The sequence below is a fragment of the Macaca nemestrina genome, chromosome 9, assembly GCF_043159975.1.
Source record: "Macaca nemestrina isolate mMacNem1 chromosome 9, mMacNem.hap1, whole genome shotgun sequence".
In the NCBI taxonomy this organism is placed as follows: domain Eukaryota; kingdom Metazoa; phylum Chordata; class Mammalia; order Primates; family Cercopithecidae; genus Macaca; species Macaca nemestrina.
Genome location: NC_092133.1, coordinates 37,083,250 through 37,095,454, shown reverse-complemented (window position 1 = coordinate 37,095,454; position 12,205 = coordinate 37,083,250). Strand labels below are relative to the sequence as shown.

General features: G+C 43.9%; 1 protein-coding gene across 2 annotated transcripts in view; it reads right to left on the bottom strand.

The window, feature by feature from the left end:
• Nucleotides 1–12,205, bottom strand: part of LOC105478460 (phosphoinositide-3-kinase adaptor protein 1) — a 129,983-nt gene that overhangs the window by 108,597 nt on the left and 9,181 nt on the right. For both annotated transcript variants that reach the window (XM_011735797.3, XM_011735798.3), the window contains exon 2: nt 10,713–11,129. In XM_011735797.3, the coding sequence (XP_011734099.1) occupies nt 10,713–11,129 (417 nt within the window). The remainder of the gene's footprint in view (nt 1–10,712; nt 11,130–12,205) is intronic.

The window sequence follows — 12,205 nt, the reverse complement described above, 5'->3', positions numbered from 1 at the left end:
TGTAATCCCAGCTACTTGGGAGGCCGAGGCAGGAGAATTGCTTGAACCCAGGAGGTGGAGGTCGCAGTGAGCCAAGATAGTACCACTGCACTCCAGCCTGGGAAACAAGGGCAAAACTCTGTCTCAAAAAGAATTTTTTTTTAATTAAAATACTAACTGATATATGGCTCCTATTCTCTGAAAAGTAGACATTCTTTTTAGCTTCACTGTCCAATATGGTAGTCACTGGCTACATATGGCTACTGAACATTCGAAATCTCTGTTGTCTATAAAACACACACTAAATTTCAAATATGAAAGAAAGATGTAAAATATCTCAATAATTGTTATATCGCTTATATATCGATAAGAGAATATTTTAGATATATTATTACATAATATCATTAAAATTAATTTTACTTTTTTAAAATTACTGCAGCTGCTAAAAAATTTTAAATTTCACATATGGCCCACATTATACGTTTATTGGATAGTGCTGGTTTTGAATGTAGATGCCATCATAGCAGTGACTGTGTCTTTCCTGCTCTAACTCAGCACCCAACACAGGGCCTTGAGAATAAAATAGATGCTCAATAAATAACCATCAGATGAACAGCTGGCTCTGATATCTACATAAGGCAATAACCAGGCCTTAGACTACAAGACAGGAGGCCCTCACCCAGATCCTAGCCCTAATGGAAAAGCATGTGAGTGACTTTGGGCAAGTCACTGAACCTGCCTGGGCCTTGTTTTTGTCATCTTTAAAATGGAAATAACATTAACATCTGCCTTATAGGGAAACTGCACAGGCCAAATGAAATAATGTTGATTAAAAAGTTTTGAAAGGGTAACACAGATGTCAGGTCCCTCCTGAATTCTACTATTCTCTTCTAGTAATAGTTCCAGGAGAAGTGAGATGCAAAAAATACTGAAACAACAGGGTAAGAAATTGACCGATAAAATTCCTACATCTGATGTTTCCATTCCAGCCTACATTAGAAAATTCAGACAGAGACAGGTGCAAACTTGAAATTCTCACACAAGCGGAAATTTCAGCATTCATGACTCCCTTTTCCCCACGGCTCACCAAACACAATTGACATAGGGACTCGCAGATACTTCTTTGAGGGACTACGAAAGTGTAACGCAACAGGAGAAGGCCATCTCTGGATGGCTGCCGAAGCAGCAAGAGAGGCTGAGTTTACCACCCCAGCAGGAGCTCTTGGCTTTGCAGGAAAACTGTAATCCTGGGTGACTCTGAAGGCTCAGGGGAAAATTTCCATGGGCACAAAATCTATTGTAGGCATTAGTCCTCATTAACTATTCCAGGAGCAGCCAGCAGGCAGTGACCCACAGTTAAGAGTGTGAACAGCCCCTGATTCTGCAAGGCAGTTAGGGTATCAGGCAGGGGAAACCCCAGGTGACTCTTGGATAGGCTGTAGCTTTTTAGTGACATTGGAAGGAATTCACCATCCCAGCTGGGTATCTTCTTCCCCAAATCAAAAAGATCATTTCAAAAAGGAAGAGAAAAAGAAAGCGTCCTTCAGCAGGGGATATGTAAGGAGGATCCTGGAGGAGGCGATTGCAGAGTAGCTTAACCCACAGCAGAGAAAGAGCAAATCCAACAGCCCACGGCCACAAGGCAGCAGGACAGCAGCACCACAATCGTTGCTTTCAAGAGATCCAAGCCTAGACTTTCCCCTCAGTCCTGCAAGGTGCCCCATAAGCCCCAGAAGTCGCCCTTGACTTACCATCTACGAGGCTACCCCACCGAGCAGAGCACAGCAACTTCCCCTTTGCTCAGAGGGTCTGACTCCCTTCTCTTCTCTCGGGACTGCTGCCTGTGACGTGCCAAGGCCAAGCTCTGAGCCCCTTGGGACTACTGTGTCATGACCTGCCCATAACCGTCCATAATAGCCTGTAACAGACCACAGGGCCGAGCTATCGCAGGCTCCTGTGACCCAAAACCCAAAGGACAAGACACCAGGCATGGAGCAAAGCTCAAAGCTGGGCTGCACGGCAGAACCCACCTGAAGGCTTTTTGAAATTCTTATTCCCAGGACAAACCTCTAGAGATTCCTCTTCAGTAGGCCTAGGGTGGGGCCCAGGTACCCACATTCTAAACATAGTGCGGGGAAATTGCCAATGCTCAGCCTGACTCGGGAATTTGTGGCCTGGAGCACTCGGGGAAGCTTCATTTTCTCTGATCCTTTCTCTTCCTTGAGCTTTCTTCATTCTTTGTCCCAGTGTGGAAGAGGAGGGTGGTGAGGGAAGACTTAGGGGAGAAGCAAGGCAAAGTGTAAGCTTTCTAGGCCCAAAGGCCCTGTGTTCCACAGTGAGTTCCAGTGCTTACCCCAGTCATTTAACCTCTCTGAACCTTAGTTTTCTCATCTGTAAAATGGTGCTGAAACCATCTGTGCACTCGGGGTTGTGGCAGGAATAAATACATGTAAAACACCTGATGCATTACACAGGGTAACTGTCATAAAAAGCATTCATCTTCTTATGAACTCTTTCCCTGAGGGGAGGAGGGTACAAGTTCTCCATATGACTAACTTTGCAAGAGAAACTGCAAATGTAAACAACAGACTGAACCAAGCATAAAGGGAAGAAAATAAAATAAACAGCAGTAAGGAAGGCGGTAGATTCAGGCTGCATGGGGGAGAGTGGGGAGATGCTGAGAGCAGGCTTGCAACCCTGTCTCTGGGGGCTCTATAGCAGTATGATCCAGAGGAAATTAACAGAGATTCACAAAGATTTAGGCATGAAGCTGTATGAAGATTTATTGCAATATTATTTATAAAAGGGGAAAATTTCAGGAAAAAAGTTTCTTTTTAAATTTAAGAAAAGTTACACAACGGAATATTTTCAGCTATAAGAAAGAAGAAAATCTTGCCATTTGTGACCATGTGGATGAACCTGGAGGACATTACGCAAAGTGAAATAACCCAGACACAGGAAGGCAAATACAGTATGATCTCACTTATATGTGGAATCCAAAAAAGTCGAACTCACAGAAGCAGAGAATACGACAGTGTTTACCAGGGACGGGGCAAAGAGGGGGACTGAGGAGATGCTGGTCAAAGAGTTAAACTTTCAGTTTTAAGATTAATAAACTCAGGCCAGGTGCGGTGGCTCATGCCTGTAATCCAAGCACTTTGGGAGGCCAAGGCAGGAGGATCATGAGGTCAAGAGATCAAGACCATTCTGACCAACATGGTGAAACCCCATCTCTACTAAAAATACAAAAATTAGCTGGGCATGTTGGCACGTGCCTGTAGTCCCAGCTACTCAGGAGGCTGAGGCAAAAGAATCGCTTGAACCCAGGAGGTGGAGGTTGCAGTGAGCCGAGATCACACCACTGCACTCCAGCCTGAGGACAGAGCAAGACTCCGTCTCAAAAAAAAAAAAAAAGGCCGGGCGCGGTAGCTCATGCCTGTAATCCCAGCACTTTGGGAGGCCGAGGTGGGCAGATTATGAGGTCAGGAGATCGAGACCATCCTGGCTAACAAGGTGAAACCCCATCTTCTACTTAAAAAAATACAAAAACTTAGCTGGGTGTGGTGGTGGGCGCCTGTAGTCCTGGCTACTCAGGAGGCTGAGGCAGGAGAATGGCGTGAACCTGGAAGGCAGAGCTTGCAGTGAGCGGAGATCGTGCCACTGCACTGCAGCCTGGGCAGCAGAGTGAGACTCCGTGTCAAAAAAAAAAAAAAAAAAGAATAAACTCTGAGAATCTAATGTCCAGCATGGTGATTATAGTTAATAATACCACATTTTTTACTTGAAATTTGCTAAGATTAGACTTTAAGTGTTCTCACCACACACACACACACACACACACAATGGTAACTATGTGTGCTGATGTATGTGTTAATTAATTTGATTGTGATAATCATTTCACGAAGTATATGTATAAAAAATCACTTTGTATACCTTGAATATATACAATTTTTTGAATATATACACAGTTTTTATTTGTCAATTATACCTCAATAAAACTAGAAAACAATTAATTAATTAATTAGTTAATTTAAGAAAACATTTTGGAATCCATTTGATTAGCTGAAAGCAGTTTTAAATATTCCTTTATTTTTCTTTTTCTTTGAGACAGGGTCTCGCTCTGTCTCCCAGGCTGGAGTGGAGTGCCACAATCACAGCTCACAGCAGCCTCGACCTCCTGGGCTCAAGCAATCCTCCCACCTCAGCCTCTCCGGTAGCTGGGATCACAGGCACAGGCCACCACATCCAGCTAATTTTTGTATTTTTTGTAGAGATAGGGTTTCCGCCACATTGCCCAGGCGGGTCTTGAACTCCTGGCCTCAAGCAATCTGTTCCCCTCAGTCTCCCAAAGTGTTAGAATTACAGTTGTGAGACACTGCACCCAGCCCTTATTTTTTCTTTTAAACTGTAGTTTAATATTCAGACTAGAACATTAATATCAACAAAGGAAGGACAGATGTAGACATATAGATATATTCCTCTAAATTTTTCCCATGGAAATCAAAGGCAAAATATATGACACTTGTGGGTATCATGAGAGCTTCTGAAACACAATGGGAATGGAGAGGGAGGGGTGAGGCAAAGAGAAAATAATGCATATAAAGAAGCAGACAAGATCTCCATTGTAATACTATTAATAAATAATATTGGGAGAATTCAGCTTAATGCTTCCCTGCACCCTCAACACACACACACACACACACACACACATCACACGAATGAGAACTTTTGCAAAAACACTGAATATCACCCACAGAGTCCTTTCCCACACAGTCTAACACAATCTATTTTTATATTCCATTGAGATTTGAAGCAAAGAATACAGCTCCAGTAAAAAGAGGAAATAATTTCTGTGCTGTACCTGGGGTTTTCTCACTTCCTTATTTTAAAATAATCCTCCAGCTAGTCCAAAAAATTCAGATCAACAGTCCAGTCTTCTATGCAGACATTTTGGAACTAAACTGAATCAGTTAAAAAGGTTCTCGGTAATTTGCCATCTTCTTAGAAAACTTACAATGTATATTACAGCGCTGGAGGCTGGAAGAAACCTTCCAAATCATCTGATCCAACCCCATCATTTTACAGATGAAGAACTTGGGAAATAAACTGGCTGATCCAACACACTGAAGACTCTAATTAAAACATGTGCTTAATTTTAAGGTGGCTGACAAATTTGGAGAGTGGGGTGGGAAATAAAACCTCCAAAACATATTTTAGTAGTAATTTTGATCAAGGGGTTTATTAAATGAAGAAAGAGTAAAGATTGTGATCCCAGGAGCACCCCATCCCAACAACTAGAAACCTGAGAGACTGAAAACTGCCAGAGTGAATGCACAGAATCTATGAGCAGGGGCTAAGGAAGAGAATGCAGGAGCTCCACCCTGAAGTCTGATGGCTTAAGCACCAAACACTGGCCTAATTTTATACCTAATGCATGGGTGTCCAGGAGTTGCCCTGATGTGATGGTGCCTCCATTTCCAGAGAAGTGGAGATTTGAGAAAATACTTCCCATGTGACAGAGGTACCTGACCATTGACCTGACAAAAGAAAGGTGGCTTAGACCCCTTGTTGGTACTCAGTGGTACCTGGACCAGCAGCATCAACATCACCTGCGAGCTTGTTAGAAATGCAGAATCTGGCTGGGCACAGTGGCTCACGCCTGTAATCCCAACACTTTGTGAGGCTGAGGCAGGCAGATCACTTGAGGTCAGGAGTTCAAGACCAGCCTGGCCGACATGGTGAAACCCCATCGCTACTAAAAATACAAAAATCAGCCAGGCATGGTGGCGCATGACTGTAATCCCATCTACTCAGGAGGCTGAGGCAGGAGAATTGCTTGAACCCAGGGAGGCAGAGGTGGCAGTGAGCTGAGATTGCGCCACTGCATTCCAGCCTGGGTGACAGAGCGAGACTCTATCTCAAAAAGAAAAAAAATAGAGAGAAATGCAGAATCTTGGCCCCACCCAAGGAGTCAGTGTATGCATATTTACAAGATCCCCAGGTCCTTCTGTGCACATTAAAATTTGAGAAGCATTGTTTAGCTAGCATAGCAGCAAAAGAAAGTATAATTGACTACCTGTAATCTAAGTTTCAAGAATAAAATAACCGCCTCTACTCTATTACCCACTCCACTCTCTTTAATCTTTAAGCTTTACTTTAAATGGTCTAAAATTTAGCCTAAATTTTAAATGGTCTTAGTGAATATCTCATTAAATAGTCCTTTTTATCAAAAGGTATCTCAAAGTTAAGAAAAATATACATATAGACATGTAAATAGGGACTTTTATCATTTTAAAGGGTTACATAAATTATAAATTGAGGTATTTTTCCTGCTATTTACTGCTGGGGTCTGAGTAGCAACATGACCAGTATTTCTTCAGTTGGGAGTCAAAAACCTCAGGTATACCAGGTGAAGGAGGAAAACTGAATTCAGAAGAGAAATGTGTTCCTGGTGAAAAGGGGAACTTCTTGTAAGGGAACGTTACGATCAAAAGGCTGTAAAGGTCACATGGCCCAACCCTGGTCCCAAAGCTAAATCCCTTTACAGCACATCTGCAGTATCTGCTCCCTTACTCCTGGAAATGTGGTGCTTACCACCTTCGAAGGCAACCCATTCCACCTTCACACAGCTCTAATAATTAGAAAGTTTTTCCTAAAATTTGTCTCCCCATAGGTTTCAATAGCCCTACAATCAATAACTCCACAATTATTGTCTCTACTATTAGTTCATCCCCATTATCAATTATCCATTGCACTTCTCTCTTTTTTTTTTTTTTTTTTTTTTTTTGAGAAAGGGTGTCACTCTGTTGATCCCCAGGCTGGAGTGCAGTGGCTCAATCACAGCTCACTGCAGCCTCAACCTCCCAGGCTCAGGTGATCCTCCCACCTCAGCCTCCCAAGTAGCTAGGACTACAGGTGCACACCACCATGCCCAGCTAATTTTTGTATTTTTTTGTAGAGATGGGGTTTTGCCATGTTGTTGTCCAGGCTGGTCTCAAACTTCTAAGCTCCACAAAAATCCTTCTGCTCCAGCCCCTCAAAGTGCTGGGATTACATGCTTGAGCCACTAAGAAAATGCCCAGGCAATTTCTTATTGGGATTTTTTTTTAAACACAGAAAGTCAAAGAAACAAGTTTCATGTATTTATTTCTCATGGGACTGGGCAACTGGTGGTAGTAACAAATATGAAAATATTAACTTTTGCTTTTATTTTGAGGTGCCTTAGGAAAACCTCATCACGCAAGAAGGGTATTTTTAAAAGATGGGTTATCACAAGTTATAGGAAACGTACCTAAGGACACAATTATCCCAGAAATGTAGTTTAGGGAGAGTACTGTTTTTAGACACCATTCTAACCCTAAGCTTCCTAGGAGACAAAGCAGGTATGAAAAGGGGCAAGAAGGTCATACTTCAAAGATATTTAAGATTTTCTGGCCTAGGTGAATCAGATTTTTAGCCCGGGAAGTGTCTTACATCAATTCTAAATCTGCCACGTACAGAAAGGGAAGCTGGAACTCAAAGAGGCAAAATGACTTGCTCAGTATTAGGCATCTGGTTAGCAGCAGAGCCGGGGTGATACAGTGTCCCTAACCCTGGTCAATGTTCTTTTTTCTACACTGCCAGACTCTGAGTATCAGGTTTGTTAAGAAAGCTTGTCCAGCAAAACAAATCAAGAATATGGCATCAGAGTCAAGGCCAACCAAGGGCCATGGCTCTGGAATACCCAAAAAGCAAACCCAAACCATCCTAGCACCAATAGAGATCCTGAATCCCCAAATTCACAAGCCTAATACCAGATAAGAAAGTTATATTGGGGCTATAAGCCTTCCTTCTTCCTCTTACCTATAATTCCATTTGTCCCTATATCCACTGATTCTGAACTGCAAAGATATCCCACTAAGCAGCTTATTTTAATCTCCCATTAAAATAATCTCTTTCTGATGAGAAGTTCCTGCTCTCAGAATAGGAACACTCCGTGAATTAGTTCATTCCTTCCGAGACACTTGAAGCTAAAGGCTCATAGCATACTGAACTAGAGTCTTTGGTAAAAAGTGAAATACTAGGCCGGGCGCGGTGGCTCAAGCCTGTAATCCCAGCACTTTGGGAGGCCGAGACGGGTGGATCACGAGGTCAGGAGATCGAGACCATCCTGGCTAACACGGTGAAACCCCGTCTCTACTAAAAAATACAAAAAACTAGCCGGGCGAGATGGCGGGCGCCTGTAGTCCCAGCTACTCGGGAGGCTGAGGCAGGAGAATGGCGAATGGCATAAACCCCGGAGGCGGAGCTTGCAGTGAGCTGAGATCCGGCCACTGCACTCCAGCCCAGGCGACACAGTGAGACTCCGTCTCAAAAAAAAAAAAAAGTGAAATACTAGAAGAGATCAATTTATCCAGGCATTGAATCACTGGACACATCCAAACAATATTAAAATAATCCTTTTTACTATCTACTTCAAAAAAATAACACTACTATAATTTTTTATTTTTTTTTTTTTTGAGACAGAGTCTTGCTCTGTCACCCAGGCTGGAGCGCATTGGCACAATCTCGGCTCACTGCAACCTCCACCTCCCAGGTTCAAGTGATTCTTCTGCCTCAGCCTCCTGAGTAGCTGGGACTACAGGAGTGCACCACCACAACCAGCTAATTTCTGTATTTTTTTAGTAGAGACAGAGTTTCACCATACTGGCCAGGCTGGTCTCGAACTCCCGACCTCATGATCCACCTGCCTCAGCCTCCCAAATTGCTGGGATTACAGGCATGCGCCACCACAACCAGCCACACTACTGTAATATTTTAAAGAGCAATCTGTTACAGCATACAGTGTGAGATGCCCAGTCAGCGGCAATACATCCATGGTGGGTTCCGGGGGCTGGCCTGTGAGATCCTAATGGACTGTTGCAGTGACAAACTCATCCACAGAAACAACCAGCTGTGTCTTAGTTTTCTGTATGTTAGGGCAGATCACAATTCCTTCAAAGTAATGAAAGACAAACATGCAAAAATGAATTATATGCTTTTTCCATCATTGCCTTTCTAAAGTAATGATAAGCAAACCCTAGAAAAAGTACTAATCCAGGTCCCAGGATTTCAAGTGAGACATGTCTTACATTCACACCAGTGATTTATGTTACAAAATTAGATGGAATCTTACTTTGTTAAAAGATGTGGTCATATTCATTGGTTTAGAGTAGGCAATTCCAGGGACAAAAGCACCTAGGAAGTTACATTAGCTTTTTAAGGTCACTGAAAATTAGTAAATTCTTGATTTAGTTTATCAGATGGCATAGGGGTGGGTGAGACAAATTAATGCCCAAGTCACACCAGGGATAACTGAGGCACAGTTAAATCAGGGCCATAATTTTCCAGGCTTCTTTGCTGGCGTCAGGTATATAAGATCCTGGGTGGCAATAGAATAGAATATAAACGTATAGCCCACTCATAGCCCATAGTGAGGCAAAAATAGAAAACAAAAAGAGGCCGGGTGTGGTGGCTGATGCCTGTAATCCCAGCACTTTGGGAGGCTGAGGCAGGTGGATCACCTGAGATCAGGAGTTTGAGACAAGCCTGACCAACATGGTAAAATCTCATCTCTACTAAAAATACAAAAATTAGCCAGTGTGGTGGTGGGCACCTGTAATCCCAGCTACTCAGGAGGCTGAGAGAGGAGAATCACTTGAAATCGGGAGGTGGAGGTTGCAGTGAGCCGAGATCGCGCCACTGCACTCCATCCTGGGCGTCAGAGCAAGGCTCTGTCTCAAAAAAAAAAAAAAAAAAAAAAAGCAAAAAGAGGAAGAAAAGCTGTGACATGTGTCCATCCCAGAGCACGTCTTCTGTTATTGTTAATCAGAGTGTGTGTCACACTTCCTGGGGCCACTGAAGTCACTAACCCTCACAGAAAGGATCGGAATTTTCCTACTCTAAAAGGAGAAACGGCAAAATATAGAAGCTAGGCTGATGGGAAATAGAGAAGAGGGTTATTTCTCTATAACCATGTTATCGAAAAAAACAATGCCTTGGCCAGGCACGGTGGCTCATACCTGTAAGCCCAGCACTTTCAGAGGCTGAGGTGGGTGGATCATTTGATATCAGGAGTTCAAGATCAGCCTGACCAACATGATAAAACCCTGTCTCTACTATAAATACAAAAAAATTAGCCAGGCATGGTGGCACACACCTGTAATCCCAGCTACTCAGGAGGCTAAGGCAGGAGAATCGTTTGAACCTGGGAGGCAGAGGTTGCAGTCCGCTGAGATCGCACCATTGCACTCCAGCCTGGGTGACAGAGAGAGACTCAGTCTCAAAAAAAAAAAAAAAAAACTTTTTTGACAAAAATGTGAAGGTCGCATGATGATAAAATGGAAGTAACATGCAAGCAGGAGAGTGAGCAGTCTCATTCCTCACACCAACAGCAAACTAAGTCTCTGCCTCCCACCCCCACTACTTTCTAGGCTGGAACTCTGTCCTGTGTCTTCCAAGGTATAGAAAATTCTAGAAAGAAGGCTTTTGCCCTTGTACAGAAGACAAGGGACAGTGTCCTCTTCCTCTCCTGATAGTGCAGGAGACCTGTCCTGCCCCTACCCCACCCCAGGAATAGGCTGCTCTAAACCCATAAATATGACCAGGTCTCTTAACATACTGAGATCCCTGCTCATTTTGGAATATAAACTTACACCTAGCACCTGGATTAATAAGTCTTCTAGGGCTTGCTTATCTTTAGAAGAAAAGCTTACCTTCGGAAATGGCTTTTTTCACAGCTGCCACGTAGGTCTCTGGCTCATCGTCACAGGTGAGCTCCTGCCAGTGGGCCCAATCTGGAAAGAAGTCTAGGAACTCCTCGCTGTCCCGCACGCCGCAGAGCAGCCTGACCACGCGGTGCGGAGGATGGAAGGCTCTCTGCAGCAGGGGCAGCAAGGCCGGCTGGTGGAAGTGCTGCACCAGCTCCGCGGACAGCAGCACCACGACACAGCGGGTGCTGAGGAAAAGGCTTAGGTCCTCTGCCGAGAAGGAGGCCTCGGGGCCCAGCCTGTGAGTCAGTATCTTCTGGCTGCAGACTTGCCGACTGGACAGGAACAGGGTCTGCAGATACTGGCACCATTCCTCGGCATCCGGGCTGTAGATGATGAGGATGTCGCACCCTCTGGGCACCCCTGAGCAAGAATGAGGCACAGAAGCATGTTAGCACACCTGCCCTTCTAGGTGGCTCCCCAGAACCTGCAAAGGTAGAGCATCCAGACGCCAGGTCTGGCACCCACAATCTGTCATGGTGTGCCTCCAGCACACCAGCACACCTCACTCACTCATTTCTTTCCCCATTTACAGTCTGTGTTCCAATCATACCAGACTCCTTGTCTTAGACCAAACATACCACACTGTTTTATTTATTTCTTATTTATTTATTTAGAGACTGAGTCTTGCTCTATCACGCAGGCTGGAATGCAGTGGCCCAATCTCAGCTCACTGCAACCTCTGCCTCCCGGGTTCAAGTGATTCTCCTGCCTCATCCTCCCAAGTAACTGGGATTACAGGTGCCCACCACCACTCCAGGCTAATTTTTGTATTTTTAGTAGAGATGGGGTTTCACTATGCTGGCCAGGCTTGTCTTGAACTTCTGACCTCAAGTGATCCACACATCCCCGCCTCCCAAAGTGCTGGGATTATACGCGTGAGCCACCAGGCCCGACCCCATACTGTTTTAGATCCTTGCACAAGTTATTGCTTCTGCCTGGCATGCACTTTCCCCCTACACCTAATGCAGTATGAGATTATAACAATAACAATAATAATAAATAATAATAACCCCAACAGCAAGCACTTATATAGAGGTTACTATGTTCCAGGCACTCTTCCAAGCACATTGCCTACTAAACTCATTACATCTTCACAGCAACTTTAGAAGGTAGGTTATTATTGGTCCATTCTTTAAAAAAAATGAGAAACCTGAGGTGTGGCAGGTTAAGCAACTTGCCCAAGATTCACAGTGGCCAAGCAAGGATTTGAGTTAAATTAGATATTTCACATAAACTGCTAAGCATAGTGCTTGTCATGTAGAAAACCCTCAGGAATTGGTAGCTGGTGTCATTATCCTCACATGAATATAAATAATGTATAATATTAAAGTGCACGATAGTTGTGGTTGAATTAATGCTGTGACCTCCACAATACAATCTGCAAGGTGTCCCTAACCACACCTGGCCCATAACATAGGCTTTCTTCCTCTAACAAA